The following is a 25,875-nucleotide window of genomic DNA, read 5'->3' on the forward strand; positions in this document are numbered from 1 at the left end:
CCAATAGCAGTTTACAGAGTAACTTCGAATTTCGAAACGCAATCCAAGCAATAAGTTTCAACACATTTCGGTTAATCAAGGTCTGAATACAAAGATGCGCAAGCGATACCAGATATTGCAGTCAGTCGATTTTGAGCTATTTAAAAAGAGACGTGCAAAGACTCCAGTTAGCTTAATGCATAGGAAAGGGAATGAATATGTAAAACTTGCCTACGGAATTACTCCTTTGTTTTGTTCAAGCTTCTTGGAGCTTCTCTTTTTGCTCTGCCGCTGTCTTCTTTCTCCCCCCCTCCTTACTGAAAGTCTAGTAGTAAGTGATGTGATATAATAAACAGTCTTTCGTCACTGTTTAGAACAAAAGCTGTAGGTTAGGACATTTGTGATTAAATTGAGACATGCTTCTTGATATCCCTTTTAGCCGCTAAAGAATCAAGTTACTAAACATACAGCATGAAAGATGGACTAGGAAAATGGCAAGAACTACATGTTCACATGACAACTTCATATGGTGACAGTCATATGGTTCAAGAATTTGACAGTCTCTGCGTATAGGTAACCCTGGAGTGAAGATTCGTGGTTCATGGTACCCCAGTAAATCTTAAATGAAGAGAGGGAACAAACGTTAGATGTATGTATGTGTAGAGATTGAGATTATCAGGTCCTAATGTTTCACACTTCAGATCAAAATGATCCTGCATGAGTGATGGAATCAAAGCAACATTATAATGGAAACCTGTGAGAAATCGCCATCATTGACCTATCATTTGTTCAGCTTTCATCACCTTGTAAGCCAAGATACTTAAACAAATATTGTCCTTTAAAACATTTAATCTTTGAAAACAACATCTGCTGCAGCATGAAAGGAAAAGTCGGGCTTATACTATTGATGTCACCAGTTGTATACCCTTTTCTGTCTCGTAAGTCTGTCACTATTTCTACTTAATCTGAGTCCATGGACATACAAAGTTTAGTGCCAGGGAGAAACCAAGACCAAATGGAGTTAATGGACCTCAAATAAAGAATAGGATCAAATTAACCAAAAAAATTATGTTACTAGGTATTAATCCCAACCCACATTTAAGTCCACTACTCTTTCTTCACCTCTCAACATTGGGACTATACTCACCCACATGAAATCCTAACAACTTCCCTTTATTTGTGATACAGCTCACAGCTCAATCATGCACGGGACCTATGAGCCCTTCACTGACTTTGTTTGAACCAGCAACCATGGGTTAATTGAGAGACGACATGACTACACAACATCCGTAGGATCTGCCACCACAAATGGGCTAACCAAATCATTATCACCCCTACAAACAATCTTCATCATCATTCATTTCTTAAATTAACCTGGCCTTTTGCTTTTCATTGTTACACTTTCTAATACAATCCAAACCATTTTTATTTATACTGTGAATTATAATTTCTGATTCAGATCACTAAATGCATACATTACAAAATTAAAACTTCTTAAAATCATAAGTTACAATACAAATATACAATTGTCCATAGATTTGTTGCTATGAAGTTTACAATTCACATAGGATTCTGCATTAAATATTTTCAAATATCCAACACACCCCATCATACTTGAAGTGCAGTCAACGAAGCGTGCCTCTGAGTCAATGTAACGCATTAGCAGTAAGAGACTTGATGAAAATATCTGCAACTTGCTTTGTTGTCCTACAAAATAGTACAAATGTCTTCTTGACTTGATATCTAAGAAAATGAAATATGGCAACTATGTATTTGCTTCTTCCATATATAGCATCAGATTCTTAAATGGTTGAATAGCCGATTTAATATTTATAACCATTGATGATGATCCAATTCTCCAGGAAATTCCTCAACCATATTGTTGTAATGTGCTCAGCCACGCATATGGACAGTGTCACAACTTCTTTCTTCAAGCTCCAATAAAATATCTTTGAACAAATATAATGGCTCACATAGTGCTCTTTTCTCAACTTGATTGCCTCGACAAGAGCATACAAATAGCTTAACATTATTACCATAAGCACATGAAAGACCAAGATATATGGTACCCTTTCATATATTTGAGAATTCTCTTAGTCACGAGCCAATGTGACTCATTTGGCATCTTTATGTACCTACTCACAAGTCCAACAACGCAGTCATTGTTGGGCTTCGTTATGTTTAGGTACCTCATGCTTCTCACTCTTGTATAGAGTTCGACTCCTTCTAGATATTGCCCCAATCCCATCGCAACAGCATTGACAAAATTGCAACTCTTTAGCTGTATTCCTTGAAATCACTTTTGCATACTTCTTTTGTAAAATTGAAATCCTACCAAGCTATTGGTGCACTTCCATGCCAAGAAAATAGGACAAGTTTTCAGCATCAAACTGATTATATAGCAACATCTACTGTGTGTGAAGCAATATGGCTAAAAAATGTATCGGGAACATTGGGCCGTCAACAAGAACTTACGATTATTACACGTGGATAACAAATTGGTCAAAAATCTCTTCAAGAATCCGATGCAACATGAAAGAAGCAAACAAATAGATACTAGATTACGGTCTTACGGATATTTAGGACAGTAGAGAAAATTACGGATATTTTCACCTCTTCCTGCATTTCACCGACTTAGGGCAGGGACATGCTTGAAATGACCTCCCTTCAAGCCCGCAGACGCATGTTGAATATTTATAAATGTTCAAATAGAAACTTAAATGTTAGAATTGTGATCTCCTTAGCAATAAGCCTGTGAAATAATTGTATCGTAACATGTGACTTGTATGGGGTTTTAATTTAATAACCTATACTTTAAACGACATAAATGAGAAGTTGCAACTCCTGGTACAAAAGAGACTATATAAGGGGCTTGGATTGCAGAAAAAATATAGCAACAAAAGCAAAGATCTCCTCTAGAAAAGTTGTAAGTTTGTATTGCTTTTGAGTTAGAGAACTCTTAGCATATAGTTTTTGTTGGATAGAAACTAGGCATGACAGAGAGATAATGGACATTAAATAGATGGTAGGAACCAAATCAACGTAATATCTTTAGTTATTAGGTGTTGCCGTCACTCCTATTTAAGTACACATTCTTTCTTAACCTTTCCAACGTAAGATTATACTCTACACATGAAACCCCAACAATCTCCTCCTTCATTTGCGATATATCTCAATCATTCACAAGAATCATGGGCACTTCCCTGATTTTGTCTGAACCGGCAATTGTGGGCTAACAAAACCATTATACTCCCTAAGGCAATTTTTGACACCATCCATCCAGTAGTTAACATGACTTTGGGGCTAAACCAGCAATCATGTGACAACGACATGACTACTAACATCCATAGGTTTTTTCACCATTTATGGGCTAACCAAACCTTAGTCTAAACTCTACACTAGCAATAATGTGTGCATCATGGCATGCCGACTATCCTAGAATCTAAAACCACCTAGGATTGATGGACTAATCTGACCTTGGTCATTCTCCTGACACCTTCGAGATTCACATTGGATTTCACTTGCCCTTGGGCCAGAATCTTGGCTATAACACCGCTTATTGGGTAGAAATCTGGCATGAAAGGGAGCTAAATAGACCTTAAATAGAGCTAGGAACCAAATTAACCTAAAAAAGTATTGATCCAAACTCCTATACCACTCTTTTCAAACTCACATACCACTCTTTCTTACTTTTCCAATGTACGAGTATACTCGCACATGAAATGCCAACAAATATACATGGATTTTTTTTCTGGTTCTTATGTGCTGTTGAACGACTTGTACCACACTAACTTCCTCAAATTTCTCTGGGATAAACTCAAACCGATGTTCATTTCGAGTTTCGTCGTCTTGCTTACTAGCTAGTAGATATTACAAGTCAACAATATAGTTCCATAAGTTGATCTCCTTCTCCGTCTTCTTGTTATGGATCCCATAAGGAATGGTTTGGGTGGAATTACTGGATAACAATACATATACTTGAGGATATCGTATGGACGATGTGCAGGATCAAACATGGGCATCCTTGTGACTTTGTTGTTTGTGTGTCTATAAAGTGAAGCTAAGCTATAATTGATAATAGCAAAATGTTTCTAATATCAGTTTTTTTAAACCACTGGATCGCTTGCCGATTCATGCTATAGAAACTAGTTATGGTTTACTCCCTAATTTTAGAGGACTGCTTAATTTTAAGAGTTTCTTTAACATGAATCTCCAAGCTATACAGTGCTTAAATATTTAAACATCTCCAAATGTTTAGCCATGTCCAAATTGTAGTTTCTTTTACATAAGGCATGTGATCAGATATATCATGTTCGAGATAGTTTATTGCTTGAGGTACAGTTTCTTCAAGAAGGCACACAAGGGAAATACATAAGAATAATACAACCATTGATAAAGAATTTGCATTGTGTCAAACCTTTTGGTCAAGCACATGAAGTCCAAATAAATCCCAATGACAATAGAAGGTAGAATCTGCAGAACCGCAAGGTATACCTGATAATCATTTCTATATCAAATTCAACCTAATCTTATTCCTATTATTTGACTTGTACCAATGGAATATATGGACATTGCATTGAGAAATTTGATGTCGCAATGAAGAAAATACTGGAAAATTATAGTTGAGTAACGCGCACCTCTAGGATCTGCATCTCAAAGCATCCAACGATGTCTTCGCAAACTTTTGAAGCTTAAAATGTAAGTGAAGGCTAAATCTTTTATACAAAAAGCTTTCATGTGGAATATATTGCACAAACATGTAAATGTGATTCGGATAAGGCAAGGCATGGATGTATGACTATGGAGATACGTGAAATCTTAAAACCTAGGGTATGAATACAGTATACACTTACTATTTGTAAATATCAATGTTAAAAAGAAAGACCTAGGCGGACTAGGCGTTTGAGCCAGGGCCTAGCGCATAGGCGGTGGCGCTAGGCATTTATGTAATTTTTAAATTAAATAATTATGAAAATTAAAAAATTTAACTAATTATACTAAGAAATAACAAAAAATAAATAAAATTACAAAAAAGTGAATAAAATAAAAAACAGTGGAAAATTAACAAAGAATGAGAAAAAACCTTCAATAGATGGAGGGCTTGGACTCTAGAGGAAGAGAGGTGAGGGACTTGCCGGAGGTGGCGGCGAGGGAGAGGAGAGAGGAGGTGATTGTTAGGGCTTTGAGGATCTCGGGGAGGGATAGGAGAACCGGTGGAGGATAGGAGCTTTAATGGAGGTGAGGAGCGCTGGAGAAGAGGGAGAGGAGAACCGTGCAATAGAGTATAAAAGAATGGTGAGACCAGAGAGAGAGAGAGAGAGATCGACGGAGAGAGAAAGGAGGAGTGGTTTGGGTAAAGTATGCGGCTCAGGTTAAGGTTTTAAGTATTATTTTGGTTTTTTTTTTTTTTTGAGCTACTGTCCTATTTGGGCCAGATTGGGCCCAAAACAGTTTTTCTCCCAAATAGCTAGGCGGAGCGAATGCCTAGCCCTAGGCGGCGCGTAGGCGGTTCCACAGCCTAGATTGGCCGCTCCGGCCAATTCTAAGCGGCTGGAGGGCCACCAAGGAGCTTTTTAGAACACTGGTAAAAATACTTATAAGTAAATATTTGGACAAGACATAACCTGATCTCAGGTCTCTTGAAGCAAATATGCAGTTTCAGTTGATGTCGAAATCTCCACTACTATAAACATGAAAATTAAATATCCCTTGCCCCCAATCCACCCTTGTCCAAGTTGGCTGAAGGGCGATACTTTTTACGTGTGTCAAACACGTAAGCATCAAGTACGCATTGTTCTCTATCAAAAACAAAAAAAAGTACACATTGTTCAGCGAACCAATTCAGGACATCAAAATAGTATCAGTGTTTCTTTTAGAACACGGTTACCTGAGTACTACTGGAAAAATAAAAGTATGAAAAGCTTCAAATAACTAACAATATACTTACTGAATAGGCATAAAGTTTGTTCCAATTATTCACAATGTTTTACTAAGGGTTAATAGATATTAGTCCCTTTAATCATTCATATTTTGAATTAGTCCCTCAAATCATTGACATGGTATTAGGTCCCTCAATTCTTAGTTTATTTTGAAATTAGTCCCTCAAATAAGTGAAACTGCTATTGGGTCCCCCAATTCATAAGTTTTTAATAATAGCAATTGGAGAGATTAATTTCAAAATACAAAAGATTTGAGGGATTAATATCGGAAAAACCCTCTATTAAAAAACTAAAAGAAGACTAATTTCAATATGAAAGATTTACGGGACTAATAGTTTGAGAGACTAATTTTAAAAAACTTAAAAGATTTTAAGGGACTAAAAGTTTGAGAGGCTAATTTTAAAAAACTGAAAAGAGACTACTTCTAAAAAGAGACTAATGTCAATGGTTTGAGAGACTAATTTCAAAATTACTAAAGAATTGAGGGACCTAATAGCAATTTCTATGATTTGAGGGATTAATTCAAAATATGAAAGATGTAAGGGATTAATATAAAAAACCATTTATTAAAATGCGACTAACTAAAAAGAGAATAACACTACCACTATTACTTAGTATTTCCTAAAATAATGTCTATCTCAAAATATCAATACATAATCACAGACAGAACTCAAAATGATAAGAAAATGGAATGAAAAATTGTGCTCAATCCCTGACAATGATAAAAATTTGCAGACAACTTAACATGAATGCCAAAGAAAATTACTTGTACGACATTGAGAAAAATAAATAAGGCAGATGTATGCATATGCATTCTGAAGGTGATTTAGAACCTAATGAGTAATAGAAAATGGTTGTTCACCTGGTATTTTGACCTAAGATTTAACTTTACCTTCTACGTTCTTTAGCATATATCTTTTATTTGAGAACCATTATTTGTTTCCACGCTGATGCTGAAAGCCATAATCGCCTCTTTTGTCCTGGAAAGATTATCTGCTAAAAAAAGTCCCTATACAACTTGCACAGAATGACGTGAGGCAAACCTAGCTAGAGATGAAATTGCATGCCCTAGTTTCTAATAACTACAGGCCCTAATTTCTGATAAGAACAAAACTGCAAAACCCTAATTGCTTGTTCTCTAGCATCCTGGTCTTGGAAAGATTTTCTGCTGAAAATCTTTGTGTGTATAGGGAACACTGCAATTCGGACAGAATGAAGTGAAACGACAATTCATAAGAGCAATTGAAGGCTCACTATAAGTTGGTCAAAAGAACGATACCTGAAGATGGAGAGAAGTGCAGATCCTGGAGAACAACATACATCTCCACCAATTTGAATAAAAGCTATCGTGTTGAACTTCTCCTCTGGCCTAAAAGAACTGATTTTTCTCGACAAAGAGTCTGGGCTTGCCTTTGAAAACATAACTATTGTAAAGCCTGATTTCTGACAAGAATCAAAAGCAAACAGCAAGAGGTCAATTTATTTCCAAAACTTCTATAGGGTTCACGAATTCAATACAATAAGGATACAATCAGGAGGGGAAAAGGGTCTTTTTACCAAAGGTTCGACTTCAATTATCCCCCCAGAAAAACAGGGAGGAAAATGGCAAAAAGATAATGTGCCAGCCTGCCGTCAAATCATCAGTTTCCTGAAAGGCGCAATAGAGGTCCACATTTGTTTTTAAATTAAAATTCTAATTTTAATCAAGAATGAAACAGTAAACCCTACTTCAACCAATTGCAAAACATAATGTGTGATATGAAACAAAAGCTTGAACCATAATTTGCAAACCCTAATTTCTGGTAAAAAAGAAACCGCAAACCGTAGTAGTGGAACTGAGATCCCTAAATTGTGATAGAAACGAAACTGCGTGACCAAAGTTCTAATAAATGAAAGAAATGCTATCCCTAAAAAGTTCTAATATACGCAAACCCTAACTTCTAATAACAAAGAACTTGCAAGCCCTAGTATTGGAATTGTGATCCCTAATTGTGGTAGAAACGAAATTGCATGCCCTGATTTCCAATAAATGCAAACCCTAACAAACGAATTATAAACCCCTAGTAATTGCATCGTAATTCCTAAATTCCAATTAAAAAAATAAATTGCAAACATTAATTTCTGATAATTGCAGGCCCTAATTTCTGAAAAGAACGAAAGTGAAACCCTAACTAAGAACAAGATTGCCTACCTCATCAGTCTTCGACATGAAACCCTAATTGAGAACGAAATCGCTCACCTCATCTCAAGAGAACTTCCTGCGAGCGGGTGGGGTATTTAGGAGGACATTTGGGCGGTGGAATGAAAATTAGGGCAAAATTACGACTTATTTAACGCGGATTATTCGTATTATTCCGTCGTATTTGACGCAGATAGCCAAGTAATAAAATTTGATATACGTGTCGAAATCTTGGTTTTTATTTTTCTAGATGATGACTTTGAATCTTTGATATCATCTTCAATGTTTTTATACAATGAAAATAACTAGATTACTATCTTTTATCTTTTATACTAATATGCGCTCTGTGCGAAGCATGACCTTCTCCTTTTTTTATTACTACAGTAATTCCGTTTTTTAATTGTTACAGTGTTTTTCGAATGCTACAACAATATTTTTTAATGCTGCGGTGGTATTTTTAAAAATGCTACAGTGTCTCACCTATGTTACAGTAATATATTTTAAACTACCGAACTTTTTTTTGATAACGCTGAAAATAATTATTGTAGCGTTTACTGTAGCATGAATAGCGATTCTTGGGTCCTCCCACTATTATAGAGGAATAGATTATGATACATTATTATTGGGATTCTCCGATTTTAGTCTCTTAAATGTTTAATATTTTGAAATCAATCCCTCAAATCATTGAAATTGTCATTCTCCAATTCTTATAGGTCATCTCAAATTTAGTTCCACAATTAACTCAAATTGTCAGTAGTTCCCCCCACTTCTTGTGAGCTGTTTCAAATCAATCCATCCGATCAGGTAGCAAGATTTAGAATTGAGGGAGCTGCTAGAATTTTCAATGGCTTGACTCTTGAGGGACTACACTATCAGATATTAAACCTTTGAGAGCGTAATAGAAAAATAACCTTTTTTTTAATGCAAAATCCATAATTGTTAGTTTGTAAAATTTACAGTTTGCACCAGTTACCGTAAAATCGACAGCCAAAAAATTCACGCTCTTCAGTTTCCTAGGGTGAAAGTGAATCAATCAAATCGATAACTTAATGTCAAGTAGTACCAGTCCTCTGTTGCCGCCGCCACCGCCAAACGCGATGATGGGTTAGTTGCTCCGCCGAGTGACGTTCGTCACCGGCAACGCGAAGAAGCTCGAAGAAGTTCGGCCGATCCTAGGCAACTCAATCCCCTTCATATCCCTCAAACTCGACCATAAAGCTCTCACCTTTATCTGTACTTTTTGCCATAATCAACCCACATAGATCAATTGAAAAATTGCATACTTGGCTTGGGGTTGTGCTTGCAACTGCTCTCCTCCTTTTTTTTCTCTCGTTGTAACCGCAGGAGAAGTGGGAGAAATTATGGTTGTATTTGTAGGCTAGGGTTAGGGGAGGGGGTTGGTGGTGGGGTGCGAGAGAGAGAGAGAGAGAGGGGTGCGGGATCGGTGGAGGTTGGGCTTAGGCGAGGGCGTCGACGGAGTCGGCAGCGGCCAAGAGGGGGAGAGAGGTTGTATTTTTTTTTCCGAAGCCTTTTCTGAAGAAATATTGAGAGAGGAAGAGAGAGAATCGTGGGATTTTCAAAAAAGTGTACAGTTAAAACAAAGAAGCAGTGATTTTGAAGGAGAACATGGCTTACATGTGAAACGTTGGTTATACATTTTACTGTTCATTTTATCTTTATTGTTGTTCTCCTTTAGTAATAAAGAAGTAGATATAAAACATAACCAGCTAGTTACTAATTTTGTACTAAAACCATAAGTATTAAGCTCGCGCTCAGATTATTTTGATTTCTTTAGCTTATATATGATCGTCTATACATCCTTTGAATACGTTAAGAACCCTAGTATAATAAGAGATGTGAATGATTATAGTTCTTTGTAAACCATAATTTATAGACCATCTATTAACTACTATATTAAATGCGCATGAAGAAATAGACGATGAATACTTCTATTGCTATGTTATGAGAAAAAGAAAATGAATATTTTTTAATCAATTAAAGGAAAAGTTTGAGGGGTAGGTTTCTTCTCAAATAAGTTAAATTGTTTAAGTTTGAAATTCAAAGTTAGATAATTTTACCATCGATCTCTCCTTTACAAATCTAATTAAAATTTTGGGATTTTTAAAAATTAAAAATCCACCGGAATTCAAATGTCCCAAAACTTCAATCAATGCTCATAACACGTCCCACGCCCACGCGCCTGTTGGCACTACACAAGCCTTGAAACCCACTTAGTGGAGCTCATTATTTGGCTTGGTCCACTATAAAAAATTGCTAGCATTTGTTGTAACATAATTCTAAGAGCTTACATTTTAACCGCTAAGTGCCTCTACTAGGGGTGCTAAACTGTATCCGTATCTGAGAAAATATCTGTAACTGTATCCGTTAGGATACGAATATGGTTACTCAAATCTATAACTGATAGAATATGGTTACAGATATAGTTTTGTAGTAAAATATTTGTCTCCGTATCCGTATCCGAAAAATCTGAAATATCCGAATACATATTCGTCATACTCTTACGGATAGTTTCGATTCTTAGATTATGGATTTGTGATTAATTTTGATGATCAATATGTCTAATCTTAACTTTTCAATTATAATGGACATATTAATAAACTCTTTTGTATCACATGAACTATGTTTTTCTCAATACTATCTAGCTTTCTCATATCTGTTTTGTATCTGCATGCATACCCGCTTATATATCCGCATGTATATCCGTAACCGTATTCGATTTTAGTGGATATGGTTATAAATTTTTCTTACCTAGATATATTCGTATCCGAGATGGGTAAGCGGATATGGATATGATAAGCATCATATCTGAGCTGTATCCGGACCGAATGCACCCCTAGCCTCTACTATAACCCGACACGAGATAATTATTGGGTCTGTCATTACCTAACGTTGGAACGAGTCAAAGTTTGAGTAGTTATTAATAATGTTTTGAAATATTAGGCATGGTGTTTGTTATTGTAGCAACTATCATGAGGCTACTTGTAAAACTTTTAAAGTGGTTGTTTGTATAATTTTTAAAGGGATATTCCTTTTTTTTAACATTCAAGGGGCTGGTTCTAAATTTTTCAGGAGCTTGCTTGTATAACTTCAAGGGAGATATTTATAATTTTTAAACTTTCTAGAGGATTATTCATTTTTTTTTGTTTTCTATGGTTCTAGTCATTGTTTTAATTTATGTGGAGTTTAAAGGGACGATTTAGAATTTTAAGAATTTTATGGTGCAATTTGTAATTCTTATATTTCTTAGGGGTTTATTTATAATTTTTTAATCGTAAGGGTTGCTTTCAACTTTTATGAAGCTAGTTGTAAAGCTACTTGTAAAAATTTTAAGCTAATATTTGTAATTTCTTAAAGTTCAAGGTGCTGGCTGTAAATTCTCAAGGGTTTGTTTATAACATTTTCAGGTGGAATTTGAAATTTTTAACTTTTCATAGGACTTTTGTAATTTTCTAATTTTATAGTGATTGTTTGTTATTTATGAATTTTAAAAGAGGCTGCTTATAATTTTCTGAACTTTATGTTACTATTTGTAATTTTTAGATTTTTGTCAAGAGTTTATTTATAATGTTTGGATTTAAAGAGTTATCTTCAAATTTGTGATTTTTACGAGGCTATTTGAATTTTTAGGTTCATCATGAGGTTGTTCCTAATTTTTGGATTTTCGAGGGTGGTTTATAATTTTGAATTTTTATGAGGTTGTTTGCATTTTTTAGATTTTGTAGGGGATAGTTGATAATTTTCTAATTTTGAAAAACACTTTTACAGGAAGTAGGGCTTCTAATTAATAGAAATTTCAAATTATGGATGGTTTTCATTTAATGGAAATTTACAATCATTTAAAGGTGGGTTTTTTATTATTAGAATTTTCTAATTATAGATTGTTTTAATTTGATTAGGATTCGTAGGTGAAGATATGATCATGTTTTTTAACCTAGTTTGTCAATTTATTTATAAAGAAGGAATATGATTATGAGTTTTTTTTTTTAATTATAGATAGTTATACTTTGATTAGGATTACCAAATATTTGATTATTAAAATTCTCTAATTATGAATAGTATTAACTCTAACTATGAATAATATTAATTTGATGACAATTTTTACTAGGTGAATATAAAATTAAGTGTCTGCATGTTATCTACTGATAGAATAGTGGCACACATGACAATTTAATTTTTTAACATGACGCGTGTCATTGAGATGACACATGTCAGTTTTTGTGTTTTTACGAAACCACCAATTTCTTATTATCATATTTTTATGAGTTTTAAGAATAGAATCACGGATCATCCACATCTCCTACAATGATCATGATAAACTCTTCTAACCCTAATACTTTTCTCTCTTATAGGATGTTTGTTGATATTTTAAATCACACAGTTAAAAGAGAAGGTGGATAGGGATTAGGTTGATATGAGGGCTGCTCGCTTTTCCGAATATCTAATTTAGAGTTGGGTTGTTCGTCCTTGCACGCGTAACAACTCGTAAGAGGACGGGGACTGGTTCCCCATTGTTCCTCCGACGATCAAGTCAGCTAGGTGCTTGAGTGGGAATATGAGAAAAATATAGTGGAATGGAAAAATATGCTAAGAAATTGCTTACCTTTGTATTTGGAATAGTTTTCCTTTTTATAGCCAAGCAAGAGGGGTAGTCTAGTTTTTTTGGCCGAGGCTAAGCTGACGGCTGAGTCAGCATCTACTTTACAGGTGTTGGTCGTGGATCAGCTGCGTGATGGGCGCTGTCATTTCGCTATTAATGAGATGCGATGGGCGGCGCACGAAGCCAGTGTGGTCCGATGTGTCATAAATAGTATAGGGGATGGAGAAATGATGATGCATGCTAAGCATTTAATGTAACGCTGACATGCTGTCAGCAAGGGGGGGTTCGAGATTGAAATCATCTTTTGCCTTGTAGAGAGGGGTGTCGAGAAGTAATGTCTTTCGAGTCGACCCCGCGATGTGTCGAATAACTGGTCGAGTGGGCTCGTAGCGAGTCGTCTTTGACAGAGGACCGACAAGTACCGCCCTTCGAGTCGACCTAAGGAGGTGTCAACTCGACGAGTCGGCTAAGTCGGGATCTTAGCGGTCCTGATCGTCAATTCAATTTGAGCGATGCATATAGGGCGACACATGTCCGTTGTTGGCAAAGAGTCATACTTTGACGACTGAAAACACCATAACAATGTTGATGTTAGGGATCTCTATATAAGAGACCATATCTGATATCTCCTCTTATTTAATAAGAAATTGTATTTTCAAGAAGAAAGGTGAAAGCTTATAGCTTCCTCCATTGAAGCAATCGTCCTCATCCGGCAAAATAAGAGTCTTAATAATCTTCATCGAGGTTAGTAAATCTTGTCTCTTGTTACGCTATCAATATCTCTCAGGGATTTAAGAAAAAAATTATACCTATTTTTCCTCTCTATCACAAGAGAGTGGGAGAAAATACAAAATTTTCTAATTTTGAGCTTCATCATTTTGTCGATTAGGGAATGTTTGATGTGGCTTCGACAAATGAATCTTCACATTATATTAAATAAATTGTTTGTATATTATATCAATTATTATATAATATATCATATTATTATAATATATATAATATATTATTTAATAACATTAAACATAGTTATAATTAATTAGTAATTATAATATAACATATTACATTTTAGTATAAAGTAAAATAATGTATTTTATTATAATAACATACTAAATAATATAGTAAACCAATTAGATAAATTAATTTGAACTTGAGTGATAAATAAATATTATATTTTAATAAAGTGACATATCGTCAATTATCCTATATGAATTATCAAATCAAAGTTTTAAATTATCTCATTATCCCAACCCACTTTACCCCACTCAAAATATCCCAAAGGAATAAAATAGTTCCATTAGAATAATTATCGCACTTGACCCCAATTTGTCCCAACCAATAACCCCACCTCCCCACCCCCAATAAAAAAAAATCATGACAACCGCCTTGATTGACTTAGTGGGATAATCTATCTCCAAGATTTTGTCAGATTTTTTACGCATAGTTTTAAGGTGGACCATAGCAGAGAAAATCCTAAAAATTGATTGGTGAAACGCGGGATAAATTTTTAGGGTATTAGTCAATTAGAGCTAGAACTAGATAAAAATTTACACTGTTAATAAAAAAGAATCATAATAAAATTGGAACTAGATGATGGTAAAAACTATTACGTTTTTTCTATTCCTTTATACAAAAGTGAGAGTTCTGGTTCCTCAAATTATCACATGTTTTAGCCTAAAAATTAGTTGGTCAAAATCTAGAGCTATCCTATCTTTTTTTTTTCTTTTTCCTATTTTATATATTTCATTTTTTTCTCCATTCTTTCATCCTTCAATGGTCACCACTGTCATCAGCCCACGCTATCGGATTGGATTGCCTCTCCTCTTAGTCCCTTCTTTATATGCTCTTTTTTTAATCGAATATTTTAGATCTCTATAATTAATTCAAAGTAAAAAATATGTATCCATAATTCATTAACGATTAAATGATATTAAGATACGAGGGAAACAGATTTGGGGTGTTAAAAAATGAAGGAAATAGAAAAAAAATAATTTCCTTAGACTTGTACTATTATAATAAAAAAAGTTACAATTTATTATTATAATGATCATAAATTATACATTATCTAACCAAAAGTTATACAATAGTAACTAACAATATTGTAAACAATTAGAAATCACTAATAGTAAGTTTAAAAATATATAAATAATAAATATATCATCAAAATGCATAAAGTATACACTTCTTGACTATCACAAATTATCCCACATCATTTTATCATGATATACTACATCAAAAACCGTTCCCGATTATCCCTCTAAAATATCAATTTTCAAAAAAATATCTCACTTTAAAATTTATCGCACTTCTTGTAAAAATGTTTCAATAGATTAACACCCTTACCAAGTGGCATATACCACACCAATAGGGGGGGGGTGTATCACAATAAAATTTATTTAGTTTCATCACCCTCTTATTTGCATGTGGTGTGTGCCACATGATCTTCTCCTATTGGATTGGTGCATACCACCTTGGTGCTTATTGAGCACCTAAGGATTTGTCGTAAATAAAAAATTTCTTGATAGAGAGGAGAAATTTGGGCAATGACATCTTAAGGACAAGAAGGAGAAAAGGACTTGTTTATGGGAAAAAAACCTTATAAAGTTTTTTGAGACCTATAAAATTACACATGAAATATAAAAAGGTTATCAAGGACAAATATGATACCACATATTATTCCTTAACATTACCCATTAATTTATAGGTCTTTCCTGCAACGACCATACTAAGGGGCTGTTTGGATCAGGTATTTTGAAGGGGAAAGCTGTCAATTTGTCAGTTTTTTGGTGACTTTCCCCCAAAATCGCCTTTTATAGAGACGATTTTGGGGGAAAGCTGCCAAAAAGCTGACAAATTGGCAGCTTTCCCCTCCTTTTCCCTTCAAAATACCCGATCCAAACGGGCCCTAAAACTTGCCTTAAAAGCCTGACCAATTCTCGAAGGTCTGTAGTTGAGATTGTCCCACTAGCGCAGTCAATGTAAGTATCATGATCTCAACAACTTTTATGTTTTTTATGGAATTTGCTTTTTTCTTTTTTGAGTGTACATCAATAAGTGTACAAGTTTACACTTTTTGGGGTTGTTTTGTTGGATGGAAATGTAATTGCAAGAGCAACATGATTTGTAAATACATTATTTGGTGTGCAACTTTGTAATTAAAAAATATAAATTGAATTGTATTTTGCAGAAAAGCTTCCAGCAAAAATGATACGACCTGAAAAAGCTGCAATCTTTAAAAAAATTAAAAAATAAAAATAATTACGTCTCATCAAAAAAGATATTTTTAAAACTAAACTTGCAACATTTGCTCCTGCAATTTATTTTTGCCTCAAACCAAACAACCCCTTTATCTCGTGTGAGAAAAAGCATGGTACATATTTGACACATCAGTCTTTTTTAGTTGTAGTTTATTCAATGCAAAATTTTGAAAAAAAAAATCACTTTGTTTTTAACTTAAAAAGGTTACAATATTTATCTCTACCTAAATATTTTTACCAATGGAAATTATGGTTCATACTTCTAGGAGGCATTTTTGAGAAGGCTTTAAAGTCAAAGGAGGTTTTCTGATAATCTTGAAACTTAAAGATGTATTTGGTTAGAAGTAGTTGGAACTTAATGTTATGTTACTACATTTAAATTTTAAAAGTCTTGTTTAGTTAGATATAATTGCAACAATAAATTAAGCAAACGGTTTTTCTATAGAGTGCCCATAGGCACTCTATAAGAGAGGAGAGTGATAGAGAGAAATGAATGAGGAGAGGATCCCAATGCAAATCAGTGGACCCCCTCCTCATTCATTCCTCTATATCTCTCTCCTCTCTTATAGAGTGCCCATGAGCACTCTATAGGAAACCCGTTAAGCAAAAAATAGAACATTGGAACACCAATAAAATTTAAGAGTGTTGTTGCACCATAAATTCAAAACATCATTCATATATGTTGTTCCAACTCCTAGAGAAGCTTTATAAGTTAAAAGGAGGTTTTCTGATAACCTCTAAACTTAAGGTTTTTTTTTGATATTTTGAAAGCAAGGGTAATCGTCCACACTTGGGGAGTTTTCTATAATTTAGCCTTCAGCTTCACCCTTTGAAGATTTTTTCTAAATAAACCCATTCATATTTTTTTTTTAAATCGACCCTCTTAAATTTTTTTCACAAAAATCGACAAACTTTCTCGTCACATCAGCATCGTGGCGAGAAAGTGAGTTGATTTTTTTAATCCGGTTTCTAAATAGTCGGGGTTGTCAACCCCAACTATTTAAGAGGTTGTAAAACCCTAATTATAACTCTAAACTTGAAGATTTTATGTTATAAATAGTCGAGGTTGGCAACCCCGATTATTTAGAAACCGGATTAAAAATAATAGGTCGGTTTTTGTAAAAAAAATTCAAGAGGGTCGATTAAAAAAAAATAGTAGAAAGAGTTTATTTAGAAAAATTCTTCTTCATCCTTTTCCATCACCGACCTCTCTTCCGAGCTCATTCTCCTCTCTCTCTCTCTCTCTCTCTCTCTCTTCGTCTGAAGGTGACGTAGTCCGGCGAGTAGCGAGGGATCTCTGGCTGTCGTCGACTTCTGGTAATTTTAAAAGTATTATCTCTCTAATGATGGCAGCTGTAATTAAAGAGGATAACTCGTAGAGTTATAAAGGAAACCCTAAAATCTAGCTGGTGTAGCTGACGTGGATGTGATTCGCTGGTTGTTCTATTGTTTCGGTTCTTTGTGCTACGCAAAGATCTCTTCTTGATTGTTATATGAACTTTTCAAAGATTCTATTTTTTAGAGTTATCTTTTCTAAGATTCTTGAGGTTATTATAGGAAAACTTATCATATTTTGTACGAATTGATCAGGAGAATATCATATGTGGTAGTTATAGTCTTTAATGGCGCTCTAGTTTTTTTTAACCATCATTTGTAATTCCTTTATTTTTGAAAACATGCTGTAGGTAGGCATTTGCTTCATGAAATCAACTAGTACGAATTTGTAATCCATCAAGAAGTGCTACGTTTAGATTTCACAAAGAAACTCTGATAAAGAGTTTTGTAATTTGCTCGTTAGTTCCAATAACCTGGGCTGTAATCTGCTGATGACTCCAAATTATGATGAATACGCTTGGGATAGACACAGAAAGGGGAAAGAAAGTAAGTCGATTGATGCTGATTTGTTGGGCTTTTCTGAGGGTTGTTCTGATTTATCAAATACCAGCAATGTATCTGCTGAGGCTTCACCTAAAACAAATGGTTCTGCCTATAAAAGAAGGAAGTTACATGGGAATTCTGTTGCCCTTCTGTCAGAAGAAATTACGAAAGATACAACTCCTACAGAACTAAGCTCCTGCAGTTATAAGCTGCGTTCTCGTCGCAAATGCCTCACAGAAAATAAGCATAATCTGTGTGTGGCTCCTGCCAATATAAATGGTCGTTCCATAGATCCTCTTGCTAAAGTGTGTGTTGAGGCATCTAATGGTAAGTGTTCATCATCAGAAGGCAATGTGGAATGTAGTTTATCTTCTGCAAACATAAAGAGAGAAGTGAACGATGAAGGGGATTCATCCATTACTATCAAAGAATCACTTGGGGAGTTCTCCTCTGCAAAGGACTTGTGCATATTTGTACTTAAAAGGTATGGTCTGCTGCCGGAAGGATGGAAACCAAGGGCATGGCCTTTTGAAGTTACATGCTCTGACAATGTCAGTCCTTCTCAGCCATGCAAAATATGCGGGCATTTGGAAGATCCATTGAAGATGCTTATTTGTGATGGCTGTGAAGAAGCATTTCATCTATCTTGTTGCAACCCCAAAGTAAGGGAGCTTCCGTGTGACAAATGGTATTGTCAACCTTGTTTCAGAAAGAAACCAAAGCCCTTGTTGCAAGCTTTTACGGAAATGCCATTTAATATAACGAGTGGAAAATATGGCTGTAGAGGACGACCTTACAAGGATCTGATATTGGACATGTTAAAAGACACCCACCCATATGCTACTGATGTCCGAATTGGAAGGAACTTTCAAGTCGAACTCCCAGATTGGTTGGGCACAAACTCCATGTATGTCACTTACTCCTATCTTATTGTATAATCTTTAATTTTGTTTGTAGTTAGTGTCATGCCCTGGGTCTATAACCCCATTGGCCAGATATGAGCCTTGGGGCTCACTGAGTGCAGCATGTTGTTTGGCTCAAACCATTGCAAAAAATGGTCTGCCATTTTTGCACCTAACTCCAATATATTTCTTATAAACCCATTTATACTCTGCTGAATTCCCGATGTCAGACTACTGTGGTATCATTACCACTCCTCAAACATGCAAGGTCCTTGTGTCAGCAATGCATGATAATTTTTCATTCCAGTATCACCATATCACCACTAGGCGATGTGGATTCTAAAGATGACTCCTACGAGTTTTAGAGGTGGCTCCACTGCGCTCATACGATGCATCACTTAGTATAGAATAGCACTTAGTTTCGTACTTCCTGCACTTACTAGTAGCAAACTACTTTGATACCATTTGTCGCGCTGTAGGACTGTGAACCCATCAACACAATGTAAACCCTGGAACCCATTGTGTGCAACACATTATTTGCTCAAACCAGAACAAAAAATGTCTAGTCATTGCTACACTGGACCCCGTGACCTACTTCATAAACCCATTTTCACTCATGACTTCCCCGTATGGGACTGAATTGGGTATCACCGTAAGCACTTCAGTCATTGATATTTAACTAAAGAGAGCACATACACAAGCTGTCCCTATTAGATGGAAACAGGAACGTGATTGTTATATCATAGTTCTATTTGAAACTTCATAGTTATCACTTATCATGGACATGATTATGGGTCACTAATATTTAATGATTTTTATTGTAACCGTTTGTTGTTAATATATACAGACATAATCCTAGACTTTTAGTTTCTAGATAGATCCTCAGTTCATACTTTCTAGTAGATTGTGAATTCTTACTTCCTTTCTGTATTCAATAGGTCGTAATGGAAAGAATTGTGTCTGCAGTGAATATATTTGTGATTTAAGTTGAAACACAATATCACCACCTTTTTCATTGACATTGATTTTTGTTTTTTTCCACTTCCGTGTAGTGATAATGAATACTTTGGCAAACCATCTGAAATGGATCCTACCAAATTCACTGACATGAGTGTAAGATTGAAGCCTTCAATTAACCTGCACGTCTGCTACATATCGTTTCCTTTAGCTGTATGCTTTTTAAAGGATGTTGTTTTGTGCTCTCAGGGATGGATTTGTAGAAAAGCAAAGTCTTTTGGTAATTGGATTCAGTGTAAAGAGGTCGTAGACACTGAAGAAAATGGTCGGAAGAACATTTGTGGAAAGTGGCGAAGGTAATATTCTTTTTCAAAGAATATGATTAAATCTCAAGAAAGAAGTCATTTTTAGGGTTAGTTGCAGATGCACCCCTTGTGCTATGAGGTTTGGTTACTTATCACTCCAGTTCTAATAAGATAGAACCAGAGTGATAAGTAACTAAACCCTCATAGCACAAGGGGTGCATTTGCAATTACCCTTTTTCTATGCGCAATTAGTATTATTCATTTTGTTAAAATGATAATAAAAACGAAGGTTTCTTGGTTGACCATGGTCTACATCAATCTAGAAGTAATAAATGCAGCAGTAGATGAAATTTTATTAATGGTTGCCAATGAACAGTGAAATATACTCTGGAACACGGTAACCTTTTTCGTTGTCCCCCGTATATTAAGGATTCTTATCATGAAAAAGAGTTGCATTAATTAGAACCTTTGTCTAGAAAAATGAGTTATATACTTGTAGAGACAATCCCATGTGCTAAGTATCATTTGCATTTAATTTGTATCTGGTCAGTACCTGAAATCTACAGATCTTGCATATGCATCCTATGTTCACATACTAAAATACTCAATTCTTCCGTATTGACTATTCTCCACGATTTTTGGGCATGTTAGGGTGGCGTTCATGCCTGTTTATGCAGATGACCATTATATTATCATATTTATTGCTACTGAACCACTGGAAAATCATGCAGCCACCTGAAGATTTAAAATTTTTTCATAGCAGCTTATGTGCGTGGAACCCTTTTGTTGCAAAACCTTCTGACCTATATGTTTGCTAGCCTTATCAGTGACAGTCATGATTCTTCCCATATTATGCATATCTGAAACATGTGGTGCCATGTGAGGAGTCGTTGTCTGACTAATGCCTTTAATACTCGTTTCAAGCAACTTTACTTTGATCTCCTTGGATCGAATTGTATAAAATCACATATATTAGGAACTTAATAGGCATATTTATGATTAGATTCTATAATGCATATTGTTCGCAGATATTGTATTGGGAGATGAGAGGTGATAATTTCAAAAGTAAACTGGTGGATAGAAGCTTTAGAATTTAAATAAAATATTTAATTTTCTAAAGGAGGTAGATACGCAAGAGAAGAGAAGCTCAATAAATATTAACTATAGCAAAATTTTTAAAGAACGATCCATGATTTATCATTCTATCTGATCATAGAGAAGTCAAAGTGACCATATTTACTACTAAGGGCTAATCATTGAGTTCGACTAGAAGATTAACAATGTTCATAGATTCGGATTGTTAAAATGTAGTGCTTATAAAGTACAATGTCTCTATAAAATACACATGAAGTTGTGGGACACTTATATGGCTATATAGCACCTTTGCTGTCAGTGGTGAATCTAGAATTTCTGAAAAGTGGTGTCACAAGATAATTAATGGTTAGAAAATTTTATATATGTCCGCCAACGAGTTTTCAATTGTGAGCAAAAAATCAAATCTGCAACAAGATCAAACAATCTCAATCCCAAAAAATCCCAAAAAAAACCCTCCTAAATTCAATACATAAAATAACATTGATAACTCAAAACATAAACTTGTAGCTTGAAATCCCAACATGAGACTCGAAGCCATCAGAGAGGAGGATGTTAGATGACCTCACATCTCTGTGGGTTGTACTAACCACCATGTAAGTAATCTAGTACCTCAGCTAACCATTGGCGTCTTGTATCTCTTTCCCCTACTATTTATACTCTTATCTTCTTTATGACCAGAAAATTTTACACAATTAATGACTCGTTAGGTTATTTAGTGGGGTTGGGATGTAATGCTGTAGGATAATAGGTTGTGTTGGGATGAGAATTCTTTTAATTATTAATGAGCTTGGGTGTTTAGGATCTTGGAGGGAAGTGGTGTCATGTGACACCACTTCGCTCTAAGTAGATCTGCCCTTGTTTGCTGTTATAGTCCAGGATATTAGGCAATTAAAAGATACACTTAAAGGAGGGCGATAAGAAATGAGCATATTAGTAAGTTTAAATATAGCTTCTATTGGCAAGTTGAGGGGAAATTAATTAAGGCTGTCTAGAAATTTCTAAAAAGGTAGATGAGTCCCACCAATGTTACATAATGCGTTAGACACGTGCCTAGGCATCTAGGCGAATGCCTAGGTGTCTAGGTGAATGTCTAAGTGGGCCTTGGGGAATTTCTTTTTTCGTTTAAATGTTGGAGGGGGACGTTTTATTGGAAGTTGAAGGAGGTGCCTATAGTAAGTGGAAAAGACCGAAGGTCGGAGGACTTGGAGGCAGCCGCTGGAGAAATCATGACCATAAGCGATGCCATTCGCATATGCAGCCTATGCTCCCCTAGGTGCTCCGAGGATCTAGTCGAGCAACCTAGGTACCGGTTTGGCCTAGGTGGGTGCCTAGACCGTCTTTTAAAATATTGAGTGCTATTAGCCAACAAGATCTAGGTGAATTAATGTAGTTAAAAGATATGACAATTTACTTTAAAGTGTAGCGTCCCTAAACAAATTGAATGGGAAAAGAGTTCCTATGCCAATCGCAGAGATCTAGGAGCACTGCCTTGTTGCTGTTGTTGCCATGAGGTCTAGTCGGAAGTGCAGACATCCACTGGATACATAGTGCATGATGCATTAAGGAATATTTTTTTACTAATACCTTTACTTGACATCTTACCCTTCCGGGCTTTTCTTCATCAAAGAGAATATTGAAGGGTTGTTTGAAATGAATTTTAAGATGCATGAAGTAGGGCCAATCTAACTGTTTTTTATTGTTAAATAGGCTATGTTTAAAATTTGCAAGTACGGATGTCTGTTTACAATTTCTTGGATCCATTGTAGGGCTCCTCTTTTCATAGAACAAACTGAGGACTGGGATTGTTCTTGTGCTGTTACTTGGGATCCAATACATGCTGATTGTGCTGTTCCGCAGGTAATTATTAGTTGTCATTCACTGTTTATTTCAGTATCCTTGACATATATACGTGGAGGGTTGTTAGTTTAATTGTTTTTGTTATAGTTCTTTGTAATGCATTGTGGGTGAATTGATCTCCATTTGAAAATCCAACCTGAAAGTACCCTAGGGGGTGGATAGGGTAATTGCTAATCTAATCAGATTTTGATGCCAAATTAAAAACTTACAATACAATATCCTAGCAACATGATATACAATAAGATTTGCAAGGATAAGCAAGGGACAATAGGCGATATAAACAACAAGCACAATATATAAGAGAAATAGTGCGCCAAAGAAACAATTGCAAACACACGATATGATCACGGAGTTTGGTCTAACACTCGAGCTACGTCTCCGCTACTCACCTCGAGGAAATCTCCACTATCACTCAAAAATAACTACACAATAACGATTTTCAATGATCATCGATAACTTTTACAATACACACATTGTCAATCACATAAGTCACACTCCTCTAAGTGTTGGACTACCCGTGTCACCTTCCTCAAGTATTTGGATTTACGACCCCTCCCTAGATTTTACAACCAACCCACTCCTCTTGGAATTGATCCCGGTCTCTCACCAACCACTCCTCTAAATGTTCTTGTGTATTACAACGTGTTTCAACAATAAGCGTCAATAAATGATTTGTTCTCTAAGATAAATGAGAACGAATTGTAAGCTCACCCTCAATGAAACACTCTCACAACCTAAATATACTAAATATGAAATACTTAAGCTCAAGTGAGTGTGTGTAATCAATGAGTAAAACAAAATTAAACTCAAATCAATCTAGCATAAATATATGATAAACAAAATATTAATTTGCTAGAAGAAGAGTTTAGAAAAACTTCTCTAAAACAAAGAGATATAAAGATTTGAGGATGAACGCCTCAAAATCGAAATTGAGATATTTCTCTTTGTGAAACTCTTTTCACAAAAACAAACACACTTAGATCTTTCAAAAACTTGGAAACAAACTGCCCAAAGCCTCTTCTAAAACTCTTAAAAAAAACTAAGGCTTGAGGATTATTTATAGCCTAAAAAACAAAGCTAATCAGAAAATAGTCGTTATATCAAAATAGACGTTGATCAGTCGATTGAAAATATGGTCGGTCTACTGATCGACTGTAAAACAGAAAGCTGTAAAAACTACTACTGGTAAGTCGACTGAAAAGCATAATCGGTTGACTAAAAACACTGTTCTCGGTCAAATGATTCAAGTAATCGGTCGACTGATTTTTCAGATGTTGTAAAAACTCGTTCTGGTCGGTCGATTGGATAGATTTTTCGGTCGACCAAAGACTGACATATCAGATACTTGATTTTTCTTAAAAAGTTGATTTTTTAAATTCAAATTAAAATAGCAAATCAACTCCAAGAATAATAAAACTTGGGGAAACGTTTATATATATGAAAATGAACATGTTAGAGAAGAAATTTCTAAATAGCACTTCGCATTTGTGAAAACTCGTTGTTTTGCAAAACAGTCACAAATACGAGTTTGTTAAATACTTGATTTTGATAAAATTTCTTCAAACGAGTTTTCAAATGGATTCATAGACTTTTGAAAAGATGTAAAACAATATCATTAAGTCTATAATCCGAAATACTTTATTTTTCCAAGAAGACAGATAAATAAGAAACTAGTGTGTATGTATATAAATATATCTATTAGTTTCATATTTATATGGCTAAACTTGAAAGCGATAAAACGAACATGTATGTGTGTGGTTTGAGCTTTAAGTATAAACACAAAGTAAAAGATCTAAACTAGAAACAATATACTCAAGCTAAAAGTCTTCATTTGAGCTCGTTGTTGGATGATCCTGAGCTTGATAGTAAGGATGAAGCACGATCTCGTATTTGACTTGAATTGCGATGACTTCATTCCAATTTCCGCCAACCTCTATGAATATCATCGTTAGCGCTTAATTTCAACCAACTTTCGACCTGGATGCATGTTGGAAGAAAACACAAATACTAGAAAACAAGATTAGGAATTGTTTGTAATCATCAATTAGACAATAGGCTCATAAACATGAGACTTAACACAACCCAATGAACCTTTTCAGTTTAAAAACTAGGTGCTTCCAATTGGATTTAAAGTTATTTTGCACCAACACGCGCTGGAAATCCCTGTCTCCATATCTAATGTGTGTTTTACTTCGTGGATTTGTCCTTTTCAGTTTTTAGTTGCACATAATTTTAGATTACTTGACTATTTGGTTGAGAATTTTATGGGGATAGATTATATTCTACTGTAGAATTTGTGACGTGAAGGTCGAATATTAACCAATGTGAATAATACAGTTATTTTGTTATGTTTATGTTCTTCGATTTATCTTTAATGGTTTTATTGGATCAATTGAAATGATGTTTATCATTATTGTCTCTGTTTGTGAAGCCGATTTAAAGACCAAGTGACATGAAATGAGTAGTCAATGCCAGTCAGCTGAATTATTGATAAGGTTGTTGCCATATAATTTTTTTTGTATATCTACTATTTAAGTTCCCTTTCTCTTCCATATATCCTATGCATCGACTGCATGCTCGGCTGAACTGGTGATGAGACAGGTGGACCATGGTGCATCTGGGACATATATTGTAGTCGTCGTTTTCATACTGAATTGGCTGCTTGTTTCGATCCAATAATATGCTTTGGCTCATATTACGAGGAAGAAGGATCTCCCTCCAAAAGTAGGCATATAGGAAGTCGGGGCAGACAATCTCTTTTTCAACTCCAAAGCTAAATAGTCTTTTTAACACTTTTAGAATATATGCAAGAAAAATACACTTTTATTATAAATTGTGCTTTTTTTAATATCTTTTCAAAGTACCATAAAGTTTGTAAGTGAAATTATAACTGATGGTCCAAACAAGGCCTT

General features: G+C 35.0%; 1 protein-coding gene and 1 long non-coding RNA gene across 6 annotated transcripts in view; one reads left to right on the forward strand and one right to left on the reverse strand.

Annotated features, from left to right (window-relative positions):
- On the reverse strand, positions 1,417 to 8,367 carry LOC109841373. 5 transcript variants are annotated; one of them, XR_002247263.1, is made up of 4 exons: positions 8,110 to 8,367; positions 7,476 to 7,566; positions 4,617 to 7,361; positions 1,417 to 4,473 (listed from the first exon to the last, which is right to left on the reverse strand). It is a non-coding gene; the product is annotated as an uncharacterized LOC109841373 (long non-coding RNA). The 5 variants fall into 5 exon arrangements; XR_002247261.1 differs by having other exon boundaries at positions 1,417 to 2,644; positions 4,397 to 7,361; XR_002247260.1 differs by having other exon boundaries at positions 1,417 to 5,777; positions 7,198 to 7,361; positions 8,110 to 8,357.
- The window catches only part of LOC109841375, a 9,794-nt gene continuing 1,067 nt past the window's right edge, over positions 17,149 to 25,875 (forward strand). The window contains exons 1-5 of the mRNA XM_020410312.1: positions 17,149 to 17,286; positions 17,655 to 18,754; positions 19,802 to 19,862; positions 19,956 to 20,062; positions 22,873 to 22,963. Coding sequence (XP_020265901.1) covers positions 17,796 to 18,754; positions 19,802 to 19,862; positions 19,956 to 20,062; positions 22,873 to 22,963 — 1,218 coding nt within the window. The 5' untranslated portion in view covers positions 17,149 to 17,286; positions 17,655 to 17,795. The remainder of the gene's footprint in view (positions 17,287 to 17,654; positions 18,755 to 19,801; positions 19,863 to 19,955; positions 20,063 to 22,872; positions 22,964 to 25,875) is intronic.

This window comes from Asparagus officinalis, chromosome 5, assembly GCF_001876935.1.
Source record: "Asparagus officinalis chromosome 5, Aspof.V1, whole genome shotgun sequence".
NCBI classification, from domain to species: Eukaryota; Viridiplantae; Streptophyta; class Magnoliopsida; order Asparagales; family Asparagaceae; genus Asparagus; species Asparagus officinalis.